The 23589-nt window shown below is 46.0% G+C and overlaps 1 protein-coding gene across 6 annotated transcripts in view; it reads right to left on the reverse strand.

The window, feature by feature from the left end:
• The window catches only part of RIPOR3 (RIPOR family member 3), a 137078-nt gene that overhangs the window by 33056 nt on the left and 80433 nt on the right, over positions 1-23589 (reverse strand). For all 6 annotated transcript variants that reach the window (XM_077335607.1, XM_077335609.1, XM_077335610.1 and 3 more), the window contains 6 exons: positions 17956-18034; positions 16046-16069; positions 13983-14036; positions 10947-11096; positions 7979-8042; positions 5162-5205 (listed from right to left, as the gene is read on the reverse strand). In XM_077335607.1, coding sequence (XP_077191722.1) covers positions 5162-5205; positions 7979-8042; positions 10947-11096; positions 13983-14036; positions 16046-16069; positions 17956-18034 — 415 coding nt within the window. The remainder of the gene's footprint in view (positions 1-5161; positions 5206-7978; positions 8043-10946; positions 11097-13982; positions 14037-16045; positions 16070-17955; positions 18035-23589) is intronic.

The raw sequence follows: 23589 nt of genomic DNA on the forward strand, positions 1-23589 counted from the left end.
AGAACTTACTCATGCTCAGGAGGGGGAGAAATAGAAGCAGACGATTCCCTAACTTGTGCCTGTCAATTAAGGCAGGAAGGGACAGTCTGCAGACACCCTCTAAAGCTCCCATGCACCCCTGGGGGGTCTGCAGATCCTAGCTGGAACCTCTGTTCTAACCTACAGTCAGGATAATGTCATAATGAGACTATAAGAACAGGACATGGGAGTAGAGTCCCACTTGGGCAAAAAGCCCCCAAGGTGACCTTGGGATAGACACAACCCATCTTGCATGGCTATTGGGAGCAGAAGGCAGCAGAGGGGAGAACCCTGAACCTCAGTCGGAGGCCTTTAGAGGAAGGGTAGGATAAAAATGAATAGATGGGTTCTTGATTAAACGTAGGTCTTATATCCTCTTTTGCTCACACTCCAATGTGCCGGCACACCCTCTCTTTTTCAAGGCTTCCAAAATCATAGCAGATGCATGCCAAACCACAGAGAGGACATTCGTTCTGAGACTGCAGAGTTCTCCTACATAATTGTTGCTTCACTAGCCTTGGAAGAGTCATCTAAAGATGCACAACTATGCCATATTTCTCTCTTTTTAAAAAAAATATGTTTCTCTTCCTCTTCCCCTCCAATGTTCGGTTATATATGCTTTTATCCTTCTTACATGGCTTTTTAGTTCTCTCCGCCTGTGTCATACACTGGTCCCTAATGTGCATAGCAAATAGTAAGACAGTTACAACATATGTCACCCCCCACCCCCCCAAAAAAAAAGCTGTTTTAAAAATGCTCATTTCCTGATGGACAATATTCAAACAGACAAGCACAAAGCAGAAAACATTGTTTTAATCATGTTAGATCCTGCCTTGCAGCAAAGCAGAATAAAAAGAGGTATTCTGTACCAAATTTTAACCAAGGAGAAATTCAGACTCGTCACTTTTGGAATGCCCTCCCACTGAGGCCTGCCTGGTGCCTCTGCATCCCTGTCCTTTAGGCATTTGGCCATGACATGTCTTTGTTACTCAAGCTTTTAACTGGGCAATTCCGTCTTTTTCTTTTAGCTGTTTAGGGTGTTCTTTGAGCCTGTATCATAACATTTCAAGTAGCTGAATGCTGTTTAATCCTTGTTTTAACCTTGATCTTCTAAAAATGGTTTTGTTGGCAGGCATCTTGGCAACAAGGCTTTTAAAAATCAATATATAATAGAACAAACCCAATCAAACCAAGTCTGAACCTATCCCTAGAACAGCTTTTTTCAGTCTTTTGACCAGGGTTGATTCTGATTCTGTTGTCGATCCTGCTGAATTCAGATTGATTTGAACCTGGGTCTTCCCCTTCCCCAAATTGAAACAGAAAGTGTCCTGCACTTGATTGGGGAAGCTCAGAGTTGGGAAAGGAGCCAAATGCAGCAGGAGTCTCTTTCTTTCCTTTCCTGAATTCGGGGGGGGGGGGGATTGGAGACAGCAGCCTCACAGAGGAGGAAGGGGAAATAAAGCCAAGAGGCAAATCTCTGCTGAGAGAAGTGTGGGCTTCTGGAGCACAGTCACTTTAAAACAAGGCAAAACTAGGAACCAGGAAGTCTTTGAACTGACACCCTGGCCAATCGGGGAAGACTGCTTTGCTACATCAGTGTTGCAGGCATGGGCAGGAAGTTAATCCGCAAAACACAGAACATCTACACTGTTTAAAGTGTAGAATATAGCAACTTATATCCACTCCTGGATATCACGAGGGAAAGGTAGGGTCACTGCAGATCAATCATGGATGTTGCAGAAGGAAAATTTAAAGCACCCAAAATCAAAATGGAAATCAAATACATTGCAGAGGGGAGGGTTTTTTCGGGCTGGGAGAGGATAAAAAGCAAAGCGCAGACTTGACCCAGGAAGGAAATCCTGAAATAATTTTTCAGGCTTTGAGGAGCCCCGGAAGTGATGTCAGCTGGTGATGTCACCCCTGTCAGTGATGTCACCCCTGCCATGCCCCCCAAAAGTGACATGACCCTGGAAGGGAGATCATCACCTGTGTTAACAGGCAGGCTCAATGAGGACAAGGTGGGGGAGAGGCAGAAGATGGTTTAAGCCAGGAGTAAGCATGCAGGCTCCACCCCACTCCTAGGGGCAGAAACCACAAGAGCAATCACTCATCCCTAGGAGGAATGGAAGTTGCCAGTTCCCTAACCATTAAGGCAGGAGGGAAAAGGCCACGGACCCCTCTCTGGATCTCCCATGGACCCCTTGTTGGGAATCCCCGCCCTAGAAGCTAAAACGACAAAACTTGGGATGCATTCTGAGAAGACAAGCATCACTAGAAATAGGCAGTAAGGCTAGGAAAAGTTGGAGGCAGCAGAAACAGAGGAAGACCCAGCAGGAGATGGACAAACTCAATCAAGGGACTCACGGCCTTCCATTTGCAAGACTTCAGCAAGGACAGGACATTTTGAAGGTCATTAATTCACAGGGTTTCCATGAGTCAGAAGCCACTTGAGGGTACTTAACCCACAGACATTAAGCAGCCTCTATATTATGAGCGGTGAGAAATTTCGAAGGCATCTTATAGAAAACAGTGGATTCTGCACACTTTGTGCACACTTTCCACACATCGTAATGGCTTGTTCTTGCTGTCATTCTAAGTGGTGACAGCACAAGCCAGGCAAATGCGAAAGCTTTGGCAGGGAGCAATATGCCATAGCCAGCACATTTTGTATGGGAAACATATGAAGGCACATTCTGCCAAGTTGGTACATTTGTCTACCTAGCACAGAGCTCTGACTTGCATGGCTGCTGACCTCTGGTTGGGGCTGGGGATCACTGCAGATGAGACATCAGAGATCAATTCCCCTTGGAGAATACGGCTGCTTTGGAAGATAGACTCTGTCATTATACCCCACTGAGGTCCCTCCTCTCCCCAAAACCCACCCTTCCCAGGACCCACCTCCAAATCTCCAGGAATTTCCCAACTCAGAATTGGCAACCCCAGCAGCTCTCTGTGTTCCCAGACAAAGACAGGACTTCTCTGTAACGCCTGCTGTCCAAGTTCCTCCAGCTGGAGCAGTCAAGAGCTCAACCTAGGGATTTTCTGCACGTCAAGTAAATACTCTCCAGCTGAGCCCCAGTCCCTCTCCACCTAAAGAACAGCATGACAGAAGTTCTAGATCAGGCTGTCGCTCCTTGGTGGCAAAGCCAGCCTCCACACCAGCCAGCGATGTGCCACAGGGTGGGGCTGTTGCTCAGTGGAAGAACCTCTGCCTTGTCATGCAGAAGGTCCCAGTTTTATCTCCTGCCATCTCCCGTAGAAAGGACTAGGTGGTAGGTGATGGGAAAGACTTCTGCCTGAGACTCTGTAAAGCCACCAGAAGCCTGAACTGGCCATAGTGACCTTGGAGGCCTGATTCCATAGAAGGCAGGTTCATGTGCGTGTTCACTGAACCACCTCAGCCATCACCAGATTCTGGAAGACATTCTCTGAGTGGGTTTATAGATACGTCAGAATGAGATGGGAAGAAGGTGCACAGAAAGAAGGAGAGTTGGTTTTTATATCCCGCTTTTCAAGCCTGAAGGAGACTCAAAGCGGCTTACAATCTCCTTCCTCTTCCCAGTCTTTCTTGGAAGTAGGTGACGCTGAGAGAGCTCTGACAGGATTGCTCGGTCAGAACAGCACTATCAGGACTGTGATGATCCCAAGGTCATCCAGCTGGCAGCAGATGGAGGAGGGAGGAATCAAACCCGGCTTACCGGATTAGAAGCCACCGCTCTTTACCACTACAGCACACTGGGACAGACTTCTGAAGGCCTGTCCATGTACAAACTCACTACTATAAAAAAAAACAAGACCAGAGTAAAATACTCATTTTCCCTGATGAACACACCTTACTGGATAGTTTTGAAAATATGAATTTCCCCACCTTTAGACTGGGTCAGGGCCTTTTCTATCAGTCCCCTGCATGTGTGACCTGGGTCTGCTCAGGGAGTTGGACTTAACGGAAGCCCAGGGCACCAGCCACAAGCAAGATATGGGTAGCCTTTAGTGTAGTGGTTAGAGTTTAAAGTAGATTTGGGAACTCTAGGTTCAAATCCCTATGCTGCCGCAGAAGCTTGCTGGGTGATCTTGGGATGGACACGTTGCTTCAGCCTAACCTCCCTCACAGGGTTGTTGTGAGGAGAAAATGGAGGAGAATGATGTAAAGGCCACTTTGGGACCCCATAGGGGAGAAAGGCAGGGCACAAGAACCAAATAAAACTATTCAGCCTTAGGTGATTACCCGTCTGGTTTGGTTCGCTCTGTCAACAAAGCCAGTGTGGTATAGGGTTAAGACTGGCAGCTTCTAATCTGGTGAGCTGTGTTTGCTTCCCCACCCCTCCACATGCAGCCAGCTGGGTTACCTTGGGCTCCTCACAGCCCTGATAGTGCTGTTCTTACAGAGCAGTAATATCCAGGATCTCTCAGTCCCACCTATCTCACAGGGTGTCTATTGTGGGGAGAAGAAGGGAGGGCAATTATAAGCTACTTTGAGACTCCTTCGGGTAGTGAAAAGCAAGGTATAAAAACGAAATCTTCTTCTTCAACAGGAAGCTGCCTTATACTGAATCTGCAAATTGGTCTACCACGGTCAGCATAATTTACTCCTACCAGTAGCAGCTCCACAGAGTCTCAGGCAGGTCTTTCACATTACCTAATTATTATTATTTTTAAGTGGAGATGCCGGGGATTGAACCTGGGACCTTCTGCCTGCAAAGCAGGTGCTCTACAGATAAGTGACAACCCTGGCTGGATAACAGCATAATTACATTCCAGCAGGGACTGAACGGAGTCTCTAAAGCTTATTTAGCCCAGAAGTTAATTCAGTCCAGAATATATGGCTTCATTTGATAACTCTCATACTGGGCCTGCACAAAGACTGCATCTCCTGGCCATGTGGGTGGGTGGGGTTTGCTGGTATGCTAGTTACACGCAGATAAGCTGCAGCCATGCCACTACCCATAAGATGTTTTAGGATGCTTTGGGCTGATCCTGCGTTGAGCAGGGGGTTGGACTAGATGGCCTGTATGGCCCCTTCCAACTCTATGATTCTAAGAGGTGCAGAAACCTCATCCATTAGCCTAAAGGCAAAACCGGTTGTCACAGTTATCCCACATTTGCATTCCGCAAGATGAAAAAACAGGACTGCGACATACTGTACCTCATATTGGTCTCCCGGGCAGAGACGTGCATAACCCACCAACCCTGGAAACAATACAAAACAAAAGAGGAATTTGTAACATTCGGAGGCTCCAAGGAAGGAAACCATTAACATAAATAGCTGGAGATCTTAGAAGAAAGAGTTCTGGTTACCATCCTTTCAAATAAACCCCATGCAACAGATTTAGAGCCAAATGACACGCTTGCTTTTCGGAGTCGGGTCTGAGATCCCTGCGGTCAACACATGGGGGATGGCTGTAAGAAATGCAGCAGTGCCCATTTGGGTATGGAGCACCCAGGAGGAATAGGATCCTGCCTCTCCCCCAGCTGTTTTATAACTTGAAACAGCACTGGGGGGGGGGCATTCTTTCCCTGTTTTTGCTGCTCCATGTGGAGTATTCTGTACCCATGGAGGAGCAAAAACAAGTGACCCCGGCAACACAAGCTGTACTCATGTGAGACAGGGGCAGGATCCTCCCCTCCCCACTGAGCCAGCAAGCTGTCTGCCGGGTTGCAGCGGGCCACAGCCTAGATCAAGTCTACTCAGGAGTCAGCCAGCTTGAATGAGCCTAGCCAGCGCTCAGCGGCAGAAGCCAAGCCAACCCAGTTCTGATCAGAGAGGACCCTGGCACTGAGATCCAGGGGAGCTCTGTCACAAGGGCAGAGCTGGCACGCAGCACTGACCCTCTTAGAGGAGCAGCCAGCTCATTAAAGAAGTTCAGGGGGAAGGGCTAGGGAACTCACCAATCTGAAGTAAGTGTCCATTGGCCTAGGGGCCTGTCACTCCCCAGGCTTGGACTGGGGAGAGAGTGGAATGGCTGAGATCAGGGTTGGCCCTCCCTTGGGGAAGCCTTTCAAAGACCAGCCCAGGAGCACCGAGGGAGGAAGAGCCAGACGCATTCCTTAGAAAGTGGGAATAGAGAATTTTGGAGAATTGGGGTGAAAGGAAACCCCTTCCTCTATTGCTCTATTCTGAGGGACATTCTGCACACATAGAACAGGATAATGCACTTTCAATGTGCTTTGGCAGCTGGACCGTCCTGTGTGGAACAGGAAAATCTACTTCTAAAGTGCATTAAAAGTGCATTAGCTATTGTGTGAAGAATAGACCGGAGGCTCCATCCCAGGGCATCTGCCCAACACAAAGCAACCCTGGAGAGCTAGGCCGCTCCGGGATCAGATCTGGCGCCAGAAGATCCTGACAATCATTCTGCAAAGACCAACTCTTCAAAAAAAGAGAATGTCTTGTTTCAGTGTTGCAGGCAGGCTGGGAGGTAGCAAGGCTTTCCCAACATTCTTTCATCAGTAAGAGTGCTTCGGAGCTACTTCCTTTCACAAGATGATTTCTGAAGACCTGGCACAGCACAGTGGCCAAAAGACTGAGCTGTGAATCTGGGTTCAAATTTCACTTTTGCCATGATGACCTCAGGGACAAATATCATCATACCTGGAGTTTCATGGAATGTTACTCTTTTGTTTTGCTTTCTTTTAAGGAGGAAAAACAGGCTTCAATTAGAACAGAGGTGGCCAAACTGTGTCTCTCCAGATGCCCAAAGACTACCATTACCATGAGTCCCTGCCAGCAGGCAGGAGCTCAATGGTAATTGTAGTCCATGGACATCTGGAGAGCCACAGTTTGGCTATCCCCGGATTAGAGGCAGAGGAAGGTGCAGGAATGCCTAACTACCGCTCTTGCTATTGCTTTCCTCAAGATCACCTCTCAGATCGATTTTTCTTCTTTCCGTTGGGACGGATTTGCTCTCCTCATCTCAGCAAAGCCTTCTGAAGGTGCCGCCCTGCAAATGCATTAGGTCAGCCGCAGTCCATCCCTGAGTATTCTCTGTTGGGGTTCCCGCCAGGTAGAAGAGCCTGACTGATGAAGTCAGGAAGGCTCCCATGCTATTATCAATGCCACAGAATGCCAAAACAAAGTCATTCAGAAGGCGGTTCTTATGTAGTGTTGTAGTTTTAATAGATTGGTTTCTATGGTATTATCTGGTTTTTATTTTTGTAATCCACCCCGTGTCTCTGAAAAGAGCAAAGTATAAATGAAGTACCCACAAACACAAAAGAGGGAAAGAACTATGGGAAGGGCTCTTATTCCCACCAACCTACACAATAAAAGCACCTGGGGACAATTTTGAAAGGGGGGGGGGGCGAAACTGGTGCAGGAAGTCATTAGCACCCCCCTTCCCCATTGGCTCTTCTTCTATTCCTATTTGGCGCAATTCAGCATCTGTTGTGTTAGATGAATGTTGCATGGCATTCCGTGAACGGCTTGGCTCTCATTTTATGGCCTCAGGCAAGCCACTCCCCCTACTTGCATTGTAATAATTCAACTTTGTAATACTTGAACACTTTGAAACTACACACAAATAGCTAACATGATTACGTGAGAGGCAGCAGGAACCACCAAAGCAGAGGACATCCATGAGCAGAAGTCATTGTCATGCTTCATTAAAGTCTGGGATTTTCTACTGCTGTTCTGATATCCAGGAATTTCAAAGCACCCCAAAGAGATGTCCTGACAGCTTAAGAGTGAGGAGTGTGTTGCTACCCAAGTGATTTCCAAGATCACTTCTATATTCACACCACTGAAACAGGGAAGATGAGCCATAATATCTGGGGAGGTAAAAGAGGAGGAGTACGAAAACCACCACCATGCAGCAGTAGTGATCTTATTAGCAGCCAAAGTTATGGATCACTTTCAGACGCTTTGCTTGGTGGACTCAACCACCTGTATGCTTGGGGGGGGGCACCATTTCCAGCACATCCTTCCACACTCAACTCCAACCTCCCAAGAAAAAGATTCCTTTACCTTTCATCTTCAAGTGAAATTCTCCCAAGTGTACTTCCAGTGTCCCCTCAATTAGACACATATCCTAAAATAAAAATATACAGTATTGATATTGAGCATGCTGGGACATATAGACTCATAGAGTTGGAAGGGACCTCCTGGGTCATCTAGTCCAACCCCCTGCACTATGCAGGAGACTCACAACCCTATCACTCATCAACATTTCATCAGGGGATATGGCATGGCATCTCATAAGTTAAGCAGGGTTGGGACTCAGAAGGGCGGCCACCAAGGCAGACTCTGCAGAGGACATCAATGTCAAACCGTCTCTGCTTCTCACTCACTTTGAAGGCCACTAGCTGGGGTCACCATAAATGGGTTGCAACCTGACAGCACCTACGTACAGACTCAATCTGTTGTGCTCTAAACATGGGGAAGGCAAATGCTGGCAGATTTCGGACCTATAAAACAGATATCCAATACGTGACTCACCAGCCAGATGCACCAGACCTGACCCTGCCGAGTGGCCCACTCAAGATGTTTAGCAAAAGAGATTTAGGGCCTGTTTGGTTTCATAGACACTAAAATGAAATCGTAAAACTTGGGCATTATGAAGAATGACCAGCAAGCCTCGGCCTTATCGGTACGGCTCAGTTTCAAGAGGAACTGATGGAGCTTAAAGGAAAGCGTGTCCACCCGGATGACACAATTCAAATCCAGAAGTACCTTTTAAAGACCAGCAGGGTCTAAACTTTCATTGAGTCAAATCCAGGTCAGCTTTGCTTTTTGACTCACAAAAACTTATAGGATGAAACATCTGGTGAGTCTGTGAGATGTTACTGGACTCTAATTTCGTTCTGCCACTACAGACTGACACAGCTACTGCGTGAAACTGTCTTCACGAAGACACAACAACCCTGGAATTCTGAAAAGGTGTATATGAATCCCAGAACTGTCTTGAAACTTCTGGAGATGCAGCCAAACATTCGTGTTAACAAAACCGCTGAAATTGCATTTGAGAGCAACCAGCAGAGAGAGAAACCTGGGGCCAGAACTGAGATGTTCCCTGCCTAAATACACCCCACAGTTCTTGAGAACAATTATGTCTTTAAACTATCAGTATGCTGATTGCCCTCACATGGATAGCTCAGACTAGCCTGATCTCATAAGATCTCAAGCAGGGTAGGCCCTGGCTAGTACGTGGATGGAAGACCTCCAAGCAATACCAGGGGCATGATCTAGAGGCAGGAAATGGCAAACCACCTCTGAACGTCTCTTTCCTTCAAAATCCTAGGGGGTCACCAGAAGTCAGCTGTGATTTGATGGCAAAAAGAAAATTCTGACTGATTCAATCAAAATTGATCCATGACTTTCACAAAGGGCTATAACTTAACTCTTTTGTATAAATAACGGTTGATTAAACTATTCTTCAGACTGCTTTTGTGTTGCTGCTAGGAAAGCCCTGTTTTGTATAGGTGGCAGGCTATATACTTTGCCCTTGTTATCAATCAAAAAATCATGCAGCCAGATGAATTCCAGCAAGCATGGAATTCTGATAACGTGGCCTGCTGTTCAATAAAAATTGAACACCCCTCATCTACCACATGCCTGTGAGGGCACTCCCTTTTCTGGAAGTAGTAAAGGAACTTCAGTAACAGTTCCCTTACTATTAAGTAATGCAAGAGGGGGGAAAGCAACCATAACCCCCCCCCCCAAAGCCAAGCAAGGTTGCAATTCTGTTGTCATTCTTCCTAAGAACTACAGAAATGGCTTTTCCATTGCATAAACTCCAAGCCTCCAAGTATGTGCTATTCACAATATTCCCAATACGTGAGGTTGCCATTTCATCCAAATAAGGTTCTGTATGTACTTTTGATAGAGCCTCTTGTGGCGCAAGGTGGTAAGGCAGCCGACATTCTGCCTGAAGTTCTGACCATGAGGCTGGGAGTTCCATCCCAACTACCAGCTCAAGGTTGACTCAGCCTTCCATCCTTCCGAGGTCGGTAAAATGAGTACCCAGCTTGCTGGGGGGTAAACGGTAATGACTGGGGAAGGCACTGGCCAACCACCCCGTATTGAGTCTGCCATGAAAACGCTGGAGGGCGTCACCCCAAGGGTCAGACATGACTCGGTGCTTGCACAGGCCATACCTTTACCTTTACGTACTTTTGATGTCAGCACATAGTATATGAAATGAGGCTGAAAATACACACAATGTTTCATTCAAACAAAACAGGAAAACGCTACCGGGAGGACCCCATCCTCAAGACCCCCAAGTGCAGGGAGACAGGATTTGGGACGGGTCCTAGGTTCTAGAAGTCTATCCACAGCAGAGCCAAAGCAGCTTTGATACTCATTCCCTCTTCTTGGAAGCTCTGGAAACCACAGCTCTGAACCGTGGAGGGGAGAGAAAGAAAGACCAGGGGATTCTAACATTTCCCACTATTCTATAAATAACGATAAACTGGTTTACAAACCTTTAGAAACCCCTAAATACCAAAGAATACCAAAGAGCATCAGAATATCAAAGAGCATCTCTCCCCAAATCAGTAAAGAACACACTGCAAATCCTTCTGCAGCAGAGAAATGCAAGTGATATAAGCAAACATTCCACACCACAATTTCTATTCAAATTGTGAGATGGATATATTTTTGTTACCTGGCCCTTAGACTGCTTTTAATGCTGCTCTTAGGATATGTAACATGGCCCCAGACTAGGGATTCTCAATATTTATCCAGCAAAGAGATGCCACAAGAGGGTAGTAGCTGCAGTAGAACAGGTAGATTTGAGTCCTGTAGCACCTTTGAGACCATTAAGATGTTCAGGGTGTCACCTTCCAAGAGTCAAAGTCCTGACGAAGGCAGTTTTGATTCTAAAAAGCTCATATCCTGAAAAGCCAGCTGGACTTGGATCTAGCAGATTCCACAGGGGCACCTAATATCAGCCAATGCCCAATGCATGCAGTATTTTTCAGGGACATCATCCTACCTCTGTACACTCTTGGAGGTTCTTGTAAAGTTCTACTAGGCTCTCCCGGGATGCTTTCGTGGAAGGGGACAAGGAAAAAGCGTGTTTCATATTCGAAGCACCATCTCGTAGTCGGCACTGGATGCTGTAGGCTTCGTATAGTTCTTCTACCTTAAATGGAGAGAGACAATAATCATTCCGGCCAAATCCCACTGGCATAATTAAGCATGCCCTGAGTGCTGTACCATTATAGATGCATATTAGCTTATTGGTCATTATCTCAGCAGTAAACTGTATGACATTTTGGTATTCAAAGCGCCCTACACATAACTGTCAAAGTAGTTAATGAATTTCAGTTTCTTCATGCCCAGTCTAAATTTTCTGAAATTATCAGTGGATCAGATCCAGGTTTTTTGCTTGGTCTTGTCCAGTTCCCCTTCCTTACTACAGCACTTGCTCCAAGGGGCTTTTGTATAAGTAGGAACAATGCTCCCCACCAGAGCTTTTTTTTTTCTCCCCACCCAAATACACCAACTTGGACTGACCTTCAAAGTTCTTAGCCTTCTTGTCCAAAATTGTTTTAAATGGAGATGTCAGGCATGGAACATTGCTCTGAGATCCACCCAATTTTTGTGGTGGGGCACACCCGGAGAGTCCACTTGATACACCCCAATCCAACAGGGAGCAATCACAATCTTAACGCTTGCTCCTGCATCCTGCCTGACCAAGAGCCTAGAAAAGACCATGAACCAGCCTTAAACTTCACAAGAAATCTCTGGAAAGCTGGCTGGTTAGGTGGAAATACATTCTAATAGATTGCCTAGACCCAGGCCCTACACAGTCTCTTGTAGAGAGGTGATACTCCTAAAGAGGGGTTTACTTGGAAGTTATGCTCACTGTAAAATTCAATATACACACAAGACCATCATGAGCACTGCTGCCAGCAAGGAACAACTGTGCCATTGTAACATATGGCCTTCTAACACAGTGTGCCCTAGACTTAAAGCCAAGAAAATCCATAAACTTTTAATGAAAGCTTGCTCCCAGTCCATGCCAACAAAAACTTCGTTCCTTCTAATAAGTTATTCTGGAAAACAAACATGCCCATACTTGGCTTTCTCTGAAAGTAAGTTTTTCAGGCCCCATTTCCTACGCTGGGTCCCGTCTAGAAAAGAGTTAAGTACCTCTAAGCCCAGGGCTTTCAGGCACAGCCCTGCTTTGCCCTGTGGGATTCTTAGCAGAAAGTCGCAAAAGGACAGCCATGACATACAGTACCCATTTAGAAGCGTTTCTAGCCTCATTGGGGCCAAATGGGACCCAGCAAAGGGCATAAAAGCTCTTCAACAGAAATGTGAACTTTGTGTTTTGTAGTAGTCACTTTCTTGGAGGATTTTTTATAGCTTGTACATCACCCCCCCCCCCCAAAAAAAATCATTCTTGGAACAGTTTTGCAGATATTTGGTCATGTTGGTTTGTGTAATTCACTTCCCATGCAGGATATAAATTTTAAAAATGAAATAACCACATTTTGTATAGGGTTCTTGAGCCTGGCAACCACCAGGAGTGTGGAGGGCAGCACTGAGAGCACAATCATGTCCCAGTCGTATTCTGAAGTAACAACAGGTAGCTCTAGGAATCGTCAGAAGCTCTACAGTTTTACTATAGATTTTCAGGCGATTACTAGAGTTGCCCATTGGTCACTTCTGGATTGTGCCCAGAAGTGACATCACCATGCTCCCTGCACTGGTTGTTGTTTTCCTAATTTCTCATTATTTTAATTTTAAATTTAGTCCAATCAGCAGCACGCAAGAGGAACCAGGGATAAGAGATCCCCCAACCAGGCACTTGACAGCCATGTGGGTTTTTTTTAAATGAAACTACAACTCAGATATAGATATAGATATAGATATAGATATAGATATAGATATAGATATAGATATAGATATAGATATAGATATAGATATAGATATAGATATAGATATAGATATAGATATAGATAAAATGAGCCTCTTGTGGCGCAGAGTGGTAAGGCAGCAGAAATGTTGTCTGAAAGCTCTGCCCATGAGGCTGGGAGTTCAATCCCAGCAGCCGGCTCAAGGTTGACTCAGCCTTCCATCCTTCCGAGGTTGGTAAAATGAGTACCCAGCTTGCTGGGGGGTAAACGGTAATGACTGGGGAAGGCACTGGCAAACCACCCCGTATTGAGTCTGCCATGAAAACGCTGGAGGGCGTCACCCCAAGGGTCAGACATGACTCGGTGCTTGCACAGGGGATACCTTTACCTTTATAGATAGATATAGATATAGGTATAGGTATAGGTATTCCAGGATTCAAGAGAGGCTGGTTCCTCTATAACCCAATATCAGGAACAAATTGGGTTTTTCAAATCTCAAATTAAAATCTCAAATCCAGTAGCCTTGAACACAAAGATCTTGTTGTAGTGGTTAAAATCTTAGACTAGAATCCAAGAAGTTCGACCCCTTCATCTATCTCATCATGAACATTCTGGGTGACCTTGGGTCAGTCACACTCCCTCGGCCAAACTATCCTTACAGGGTTTTTTTGGCAGATAAAATGGAGGGAGGCCAACATAGGTCACCTTGAGCTCCTTGGAGGAACAGCAAAACAAACATGTCATCAGTGAAACACAAAGCCAGCTCAGTATACAGATAGTTATTCCTGTGCTCCCCAAACCTTTGAGCACAGGGGCAATTGCAGACAGGTGACCTGCTGCTCTCTTTCACCTTCCGCAGTCCCAAAGGCTGAGACCGTTTCCCCCTCCTTCTCCTCTAGGTCTAGCAGCTCTATCCCATATATGCTAGCGAGGCACAAAAACTGGTTCTGCAGGTTGAACTTGAGTTGCACTCAATAACCGTCCTGAATGGAGGCATTGAAAAAAAAAAGGGCCTCCTCCCTCCTGCAAGAAAAGCAGCCGCGGCTTTCAGAAAGCACCCAAACGCCATTTCCCTGCAAACACACGACCGACCGTGGGGGGAAAACCACTCTCTTAAGATGCACAGCGCATAACGCTCCTGTGCAGAAAACATAAGCCTTTACCTTGCTTATATGAAATTCCAGTTTTCTGATGTACCTTTCGACAGAGCGGATTTGCTTCGTGGGAGAGAGAAACAGGGAGAAGTGTGTTAGTTGTGCAGCTTCAAAGTTTGCATTTCCAAGCGGTGCAAAATGGGCCTCTTCATGTTACAGAGGTATTTAAAAAGGAACCTGTGTGGCTTTGATGAACCCATGCTAACACACCTACAACGAGCTATGCCTGCATTAGCCACTAGCCTCATGGCCGTTTCCTGAGCTTGAGTTGCGGATGGGGAAGGGGGGCACAATTCCACAGGCTGAAAGGCCTTCCCAGCACCTTATGTTTTGAGAAAGGAATGAATTCTACCTGACCAGGGACCACCCAGTAGCACCCACTCTTATACGCAGGCTAGATTTAAGCCTGATGCTGGCTAAGCAAAAAAGAAAAAACCTTCACCACATGACTTCATGTACACATAATATTCTTATCCAAACTGCACTGTAGGAGAGCCAGCTTGGTGTAGTGGTTAAGGGTAGCAGTCTCTAATCTGGAGAGCTGGGTTTGATTCCCCACTCCTCCACATGCAGCCACCTGGCTGACCTTGGGCCACTCACAGTCCTGTTACAGTTGTTCTCACAGACTCTGACTTCTGTCAGAGCTCTCTCAGCCCCGCCTACCTCACAGGGTGTCCGTTGTGACGAGAGGAAGGGAAGGCGATTGGGAGCCCCTTCAGGGAGCGAAAAGCAGGATATAAAAAACAACCCTTCTTCACTACCTCATGTGCAAAGCAGCTATGTATAAAAGGTGGGTGCATCAGAGAGCCGTAGGCCAGGGGGAAGCTATTTGTTTTGATATTTGGACCCTGTTCTTCCCTCCAGAGGGGGTCTTAAGCACCTTACTGTTCTGTTCTATTTTATGCTCACAAAGATCACCCTATAAGGCAGGTTAGACTGAGAGGCAAAGATCTGTCACTCAGCAAGCTTCCAGAGAGAATTCACTTCCGGGTCTCCCAGATCCCAGGCTGGCATTCTAACCACTAGGCCACCTGTCTGCCAACGCTGGCTGCCTTGCTAACACTGCATGCACGGCTACTTCACACAGATTTGAGTTCTGTAGCATCTTAGACACCAACAATTTGGAGGGAGGGGGAAGTATGAGCTTTCAAGAGTCAGTGATCTGTCTGGAGGGCAAGTGAAGGCTGGAATCTTTAACAAGGCCATGCTAGCCAGAACCAGTTTGGTGTAGTGGTTAGGAGTGCGGACTTCTAATCTGGCATGCCAGGTTCAATTCTGCACTCCCCCACATGCAGCCAGCTGGGTGTCCTTGGGCTAGTCACAGCACTGATAAAGCTGTTCTGACCGAGCAGTGATATCAGGGCTCTCTCAGCCTCACCCACCCCACAGGGGGTCTGTTGTGGGGAGAAGAATGGGAAGGCGACTGTAAGCCACTTCGAGCCTTCTTCGGGTAGGGAAAAGCGGCATATAAGAACCAACTCTTCTTCTTCTTCTTCTTCATGCCCTTACAAACACTGCACAAAAGAAATAGGACTATACTGTAATGAAATGTGAGTTTTTATTTGTCAGAATGATGTTTTAGGAAAAGGATAAGGACTGTGGTATGTAGAGTCCAGTAGATCAGAGGTAGTCAACCTGTGATCCTCCAGGTGTCCATTGACTACAATTCCCATGAGCCCCTGCCTGTGTTTGCTGGCAGGGGCTCATGGGAATTGTAGTCCATTAACATCTGGAGGACCCCAGGTTGACTACCCCTGCAGTAGATCTTGTCTGTTCCTATAATTCCCACGCCATTTAACATGTCAGGTTAATGCTTATGCTTTGTCCCAGCTGGATTTCAGCTCTGTTACAAATATCTGCAATCCAAATCTCTATTGTACCATTCATTGCATGTCCCAGTCTTGTCTCCTGCAGTGTAGTCCACTTTGAGTCTCAATGGGAAAAGTGGACTATAAAAGGCATAAATAAATACAAGTCCATCGAAGTCAATGGGCTTTGAACAGTGCAATCCTGCTTAGGATAGCAATATGACCATCTTTCCGTTTATTGGCTTGGCACTGCCAGTCTCTTACCTTATCCAAATCATAATAGAAAGCCTGAAAGAACAACAAGAAGCCAATTTAGTACACATGAGCATATTTAACGCACTTCTGTATCATACAGAATTTCTGCACTTGGAAGAGCAGCTTCCCAAAGCAACTTTAATGCATCAGGAAGCAATCCAATTCTTCTTGTTGTCAGCCATTCAGTTGAGTCCAACTCTTGGAGTTCCCATGACACAGCCACTGCCACGATCCTGCACTGCCTCCCTCAGCCATGCAAAGTTTTGGCCGGAGTCCGTCCCAATCATGTCCAACCTACTATGTGGCTATGTGTCAAATTGTTTCGCTTGATCATTACCAAACTTTCGTCTGCAGAAGTCCAATTTAGCACCTTGTATGGGTGGGTAGGTTGTTACATTTTCACCTTATCTCTTCTCTGAGGTGCTCAGGGTGTCCCATGTGGTTCTCTCCTCCACTTTATCCTTACCACAAGCCCATGAAGATGTTTATGCCTAGAGAGAGTGTGACTAGCACAGGGTCATCTACTGAGCTTGGTCGTCAAGTGGGATTTGGAACTGGGTCTTCCAAACTCTAGTCCAATACTTGAACCACATCACTAGGCCAGCTGCCTATGTAGTTTCATGAGTCTGTAGATTAGAGTTTAGGGCTGATCCCCAGGGGGGAACTGGGAACTTCTGGAATTATAGCTCAGCACCAAGGTGACAGAGATCAATTCCCCTGGAGAATATGGTTGCTTTGGAGGGTGGACGATATACCAACTAAACTCATAGGTAATATCCAAACTCACTAAGGATGAAGAGCTAGCAGGGACAACAGCTGAAGGAGAAAATGTATAGCCTCCATTGCATGCTTCAAAAATAAGGCACCCCATGCCACTCCTATATACAGTCCCAGATTTTCAGAAATGAGTCTGCCCCCTAATATCGTGTTTGGTCCTAAGTGCTTAGTTCTTGTACCACTGCCCCTTTGTTGTGTGTGTGTGTCTTAAATGAAGGCCTTGGTTTATAAACGTACTGATTAAGTGCCTCAGTAGGCAGGAGCTTTCTGTGTTCTGCAGGGCCTGCAAAATGGAGCTCTTATGCCAGGTCTATGGTTGAGGCCGGGGTCTGAGTAGAAGATCTGATTGCCCCCCCCCCCTTCGTGCTAAGCAGCGGTATGCCAGGGTCACCTACAGCAGGATTTATGACTCCCCTCTTGCCATTTCCCTATTGGATGATATTGGGGGGGTTGTGGATTTATACCGCCATGTTCTTTGTTTATGTGTTGTAATTTTTATGTCCCTTTTTAATTTTAATGGGGTTTTATTGGGGTTTTAATTGTGGACGATTGTAACCCACCACGAGCTGGTCTTGGGAGTGGCAGGAAATAATAATAATAATAATAATAATAATAATAATAATAATAATAATAATAATAATAATAATAATAATAATAATAATAATAATATAGCCACACTAAAAATGAGTCAAGGCAGAAGGGATCCTTTCAATCACCTGGCCAAAATGTCCCCCAATCCCATAACTCCAGTTACGAGAGTGAAATGACCACACAGGCCTGGAGTACATCTCACACAAATTGTCCCCCTTCCCTTATTCACCTCTAGAGGCATTATCTGAATTGATGCCAACATATTTCCATTTTTAAATGATTTTGAAACTCATGCTTGGAAACCAGTGAATCCTAGATCAAGGAAGTGGTTTTACAGTCATTGACCAGTAACATTTCCAAGTGTTTTTCCTAAACATTGGAAGTCCTGCTGTGCACCGAAGGATTTCAAGCATATGATTACAGATTCCAATTAACTTTCTATGGAAGAGAAACAGTGGAACAGTAGAGACTGTTTTTGGTTCTCAGATTCTACCAACTAAATATCAAGGTTGGGGGGGGGGGGATAATGACTAAATTAAAAAGCTTCTTACCAGCCTGGAGTTCCTACTTGTGTCTTTGTGGCACCCCAACAAATAATCCAACTCTGCCTGATGCATTTCCAGATATTCGCTAAAAGGAGAGACGAACACAAGGCAGGTTAGGCTGTGGCTCAAAACAATTTGCACAGCAACCAGAAGCAGGTCACTGTCCCCAGGTCTACATGGTGACACTTCCAGATAAGTACACCCAGATCTCCAGTTCACAGGCTACAGAAAACAGGAGACGGAACTGCAAAACCAAGTATAGGCATATTAGACTTTCTAGTTAAATGGTGTTGAGGATTGAGGGGAGTTAAATCACATCCAACTATGAATGTGGAGGCTCCTCTCAGTCACCATGGCTGGTCGCTACTGATAGACCTATCCCTCCATGAATCCATCTAATCCCCATGTCAAAGTTGCATATTCCTGTGGCCATCACTACATCTTCTGGCAGCAAATTCCACATTTTAATCACTCTCTGTGTAAAACAGTACTTCCTTTTGTCTGTCAGCCTACTGCCCACAAAAGTCATGATGGAGACTTGCAACCAATGCCCACCTTTGCACAGAAAGGCACAGCCAATTCGGGCCACATTTATTTATTTTATTTTATTTATTTAGATTTCTATACCGCCCATTTCTTTGCAGCTCTGGGCGGTTTACACAGAACATTATACATGATAAAACACTTCCCCTAGCTCACGCTTAAGTTTTACCAATCTGTCTGGCTACCCCTGTGCCACTTGTTCAAGATTGCACCACAGTGACCATGTTTGTATTGAAGAATGCAAATAGTCTCACACAGAGGGAATTGAGCATATATCAGACTTGATCCTGAACATCTGGTAACACTGGTGAGTCATGAGCTGTGCTAGAAAGGACGAGTTCTGAGGTCAAGAGCCCGTTTAAACCATCAGCAAGTGGAAGAAGAGATGCTTTTCCAGGGTAGAACTTTAGACAGAGGTGTTATGTGGGTGGGTGTTGCATGATTGAACGCTTTATCATCTCCCCACCAAAAGCGGCTCAGCAAAAACCCAAGAGAAGAGTTCTGGCTAGCTTTTGGTTTCCATCATGACATCGTGGACTCTCTTTCCCCTTCCTAATTTTACAAAAGTTGCATCCAATGAATAATACATGAGGTGGAATCTTGGCTGTAGTTCACTGATGTCACATTACCATAGAATGGAAGAATGGTGCTCCGAGCTTTCTCTTACCAGGAACAAGCATCAGACTACCCTGTTTTGTGATGCAACCCCCTGAACTGCCCAACCCCTCACTGCTGGCTGCTGGCTGAGATTCCGGCAATGGTCAGCTCCCTTCCCCTTTTTCTTCCATAACCTGTTTTGTTTATATGCCAATAAAGGTTTTCTGAGGGGCTTTACGCACCAGGATCTTTGTTGCAAATTGGTCACTGAATGAAAAATCGCCATTTAAAGTAGTGGAATTCGTCGTTATGCATACCTGCCTTTGTAGTGGAATCCAGTTGCATTTTGTAGCGTTTCCCACAGGCTTCCGGTCTCGGCAGAAATCGCTAGAAAGGAAGCGCTATTGCCAAGATCGTCCCGCCCCTGGCCGTCAAGCAGCCAATGGGCAGCCGTTAGTATGCTCCCAAACAGCCCCTTTCCCTTTAAGAAAGGTTTTTTTTTTAAAAAAAAAACAGACCCATAGCAACGAATCTGGGTAGATTCGTTGCAACGGAGAGACCCATCCAGCTGCCTGGTGTGTTTGAGCTGTCGTTTGATCGTTTGATCGTTGCCACGCTTCCTCCGAGTGGAAACCCCCCCCCTCTCACGGGCCCGATTTTCGGCTGAAGGAATGTGTAAAAAATAAAGGGAAAATACTTCAGCAAACATGCTTTTCTGTGGTTTGTGCTTAGTGACTAAAGGGGAGGGACTGAAGCCAGGGAAGCCTCTAAACAGAAAGAGGCTCGCTGGTGCGTTTATCCCCGCTCACTCGGAGAAAAAAAAATGGCGATCGCTTCGCCGGAAGATCAGAGAAGAGAGCCAGGGGGAGGGACTTTGTAGAAACCGCAACAATGTTAACGCACAGGTCTTTTTCGCTAGTGTTGCAGATTGGTTGCAGGACTGTATCGCTTTCCGGAGGGTGAATCCACTTTTGGGGATTTCCCTGAAAGCGCTACAAGGAAGCGCTTTTTGCAGATTGGTTTCAGGTGTGTGGCAGATTGTCGACGACGTTGTACAAAACAGCAAATCAGTAGCGTTTTCCATTGGCAACCATTGTGCTATTTTGAAGGCGTGCAAAAAGCCCCTGAGTCTGAGTCTACCTGTTCTGTTAGTTATTTCACTGCTGATGTTTAGAAGTGTGTCCCATTAGAAGGACCGTAGGCTGCAGCCTAGGCCACCCTCTCCTGAAGGGAAAAAAGGACGGAGGGAAGAAAGAGGGCAGAGAAAGTAGATCAGGGGCTCTAAGCAGAATAAAGCTTGATAAGAATCCCGCCTGGTGTTGTCACCTTATGTGCATTAAGCCACAAAGCAGCAATCACAGGTAGCATTTTCAGCAATCCTGAAGGCAATGGAGCTTCTATTTAGGCCTTTTTAACCAGGGCTTCTTAATAGCTCTGGAAGGGTTTCCTGAATGGATGGGAGTTAATATCGTGCTTTTACCTGAAGGCAGTACAGCCTTGTGGCTCAATTTGAGGGTTCTTCTGGGTTGTTAAAGAAACTGCTGGTGGGGAGGTGATGGTAGGGAATCCATCCAAGGTGTCTTGCCTGTCTAGGTTTCCTGTCTTATCATCCATGCTGATTTCTCGTCTACTACCTCTCTGCATGTCACACCTAATCCGATCACACCTGCTATAGTCATTTCCCTGCTAATGTCATTTGGCATCTGAAATCACTCCTCTCTCCAAGAGATGAGGGCAGATGGACTCATGTGGTAGTGGTATCTGAAGTAATGAGCAGTGAGTCATGAAAGCTATTGTTTCATGGTATTTATTTATCATATGGTGTACGTAATACGCCCAGGAGATCCAAGGATTGACTGGCAGCCAGGCGAGGGCCATTCATAGGTGATTTGCCATTTTCTGCCTCTAGCGTTCTTTGGAGGATCCACCACCCCCAATCTTTCAATCGAGACCAAAGGAACAACACCAACAACAAGAGCCTCCAGAAGCCTTCCTCCCACCAACTGCGCCCAATCAGCTACAACACAGGGCGACTCCCGATATAGCCGCACACCCTGTGAAGGTTGCATGTAACAGTTGTGCAGTTAATGGTTGTATGTCACACAGTTAACATAACAAGGTAATATTGTAATGTTTAGAATGTTAAAGGTAAAGGTAAAGGTATCCCCTGTGCAAGCACTGAGTCATGTCTGACGGGGGGATGCCCTCCAGCGTTTTCATGGCAGACTCAATACGGGGTGGTTTGCCAATGCCTTCCCCAGTCATTACCGCTTACCCCCCAGCAGGCTGGGTACTCATTTTAGAAGGATGGAAGGCTGAGTGAACTCCCAGCCTCATGGGCAGACAGCTTCAGACAGCATTTCTGCTGCCTTACCACTCTGCGCCACAAGAGGCTCATGTTTAGAATGTTACAAGTTTATAATTGTCAATGCTTCCGGTTAATACTAGTGTCACAACGAATTGGGAGCTGTGTGAATCTTCATTGTAAACTGTCCTGAGGTGCAAGGGAGAGCGGTATAAGAAATGTAATAAAATAAATTAGGGGGTGGCAGGTTACACTGTCAGCGATAGGGTTGTGGGTGTCCTGCATGGTGCAAGGGGTTGGACTAGATGACCCAGGAGGTCCCTTCCAACTCTATGATTCTAAACTCTTGGAGGTCACCCTTCCAGATACTAGTCAGGGTCCAACCTGCTTAGCTTCTAAGGTCTGACAGTATCAGGCTTCCCTAGGCTAGCTAATACCCTGCCACAAGTTTTGCTAGTCTTTAAGGTGCTATTGGACTCTTGCTCCTTTTTACTTCCAAGGGTCTGTCTTCTTAGCTGCTTGAGGACCCAGTGGGACCAAGTAAGTACACGTAGAAGCTGCAGGCTACAAGTTAGTTCCCACAGGGCAAACCTCCGGGGCTCACATTCTTCTTACTTTGCGAGTTAATGCAGACCAGACGTGAATAACTCAATTTTCTCCTCTGTATTTACAAAGGATGTAGGTGGTGTTGCTTTACAAGATGCAGAACCTCAACAGGTCAATGTGTTTATGTTACACAGTCTGTGCTTTTGCAAAGCTGACTTTGGGGGGTATTTCAGTTTCCTCACCACTACAAAGACAGCTTTTCTCTCCTTCACCCCAGACATCCTGTTCCTCTAGAACTCAGCCATCCGCTCATTTCCCAGTGACACAGATCAGCAATCTTTGACTCCACAGTAGAAAGCGTCCTATAAGCTTGCCGAAGGTTTGCCTGCAGTTCTTCCCATAAAATCCACGTTATAAGCAGTTACCTCCTTCTAGAAATTTTTCTAGCCCAGAATGCAATTCAGAAAGATCCTGAAGGTCTACCGGCAATTTATTTAGGATTGCACAAGATCTCTGCATGCACCGCTGAGTTAAATTAAAATCATCCAGGTCAGCACAGTACTGCTCGAAATGCAACTGGCAGATGCTTTGAAGATCTAAGACCAGTCACAATAATGAAATTTACAAGGACAGTAAGAATAAAACATTAGAACTAACCCATGTTCCCAAGGCGGTACGAAGGGTTTTGAGTTACGCGGAACACTTTATTGGTCTGGACGTTAATAAGAACCACTCCTTTTTACAAAACGAATCTGCCTATGGGGTTGCTTGTGATGCAGCATACACATAATGAGACATGGCTGGACAAGAGGATCTCCGAGCACATGCAAGATCCCTGTACATTAAAGCACTCTAATGCATTGTGGCCAACCCATGGGACAGCTACCACCGGGAGGCTGTGTCCGAAGGCCCCAAGGAACATTTGTATATGCAGATTGGGTCTTCTGCTTACTTGCCTGAAATATGGGAGAGTAAGAATTTCCTCTAGGGGACCAGGTTTTTAAAAGCTGGTTTCCCATCAGAGGTGTAAGCTACAGGGGGTCAGCAGCAGGGGTTAATTTCCCCCCCCCTCCAGGATTTTCCAAGTGGGGCACTGCCCACCCCCAGTTTACCCCGTAGCACCATGAAGTTGCTTAGGCTTAAATTGTGCAGTCTCATCCTCTTCATCCACACAGAGACTACCAACCCACTTTTTTTTTTAGGACTCTGGGGCACTTACTTGCCAGACAGGGACACCCCTCCACTGCCTTGCCTAATTTTTTCCATGGGCTCTTTAGAAGTTCCGCCTAAAGCCCCTCCTTTCGACTGGAGGATCATAGAAACACACAATATACCAGAAGTTAAGGTGATTTTGGTATCCTGGAACTTGCGGCTTTAGAGAAGAGATGAGGATATAGGAATATTTCTGTCTTTGGCCATGTGTGTCAGGAGGCAGGGAGAAAAGAGGCCTGTGGCTTAAATGCTAGAAGCGAAGGTGATTTTGGTACCCTAAGATTTGTAGCTTTAGAGAAAAAAAATGGAAGAGAGGGGAACAAACCTTTTTCTTTTTTTTTGCCTCTGCACATCTGTACATGGGAGGGAAGCTGGTTCTCCAAATATAGAAAGCAAGGTCATTCTGCCCTGCTCCAACCAAACAAATGCTCACATAA

This window comes from Paroedura picta, chromosome 4 (assembly GCF_049243985.1).
Source record: "Paroedura picta isolate Pp20150507F chromosome 4, Ppicta_v3.0, whole genome shotgun sequence".
Lineage (NCBI taxonomy): Eukaryota > Metazoa > Chordata > Lepidosauria > Squamata > Gekkonidae > Paroedura > Paroedura picta.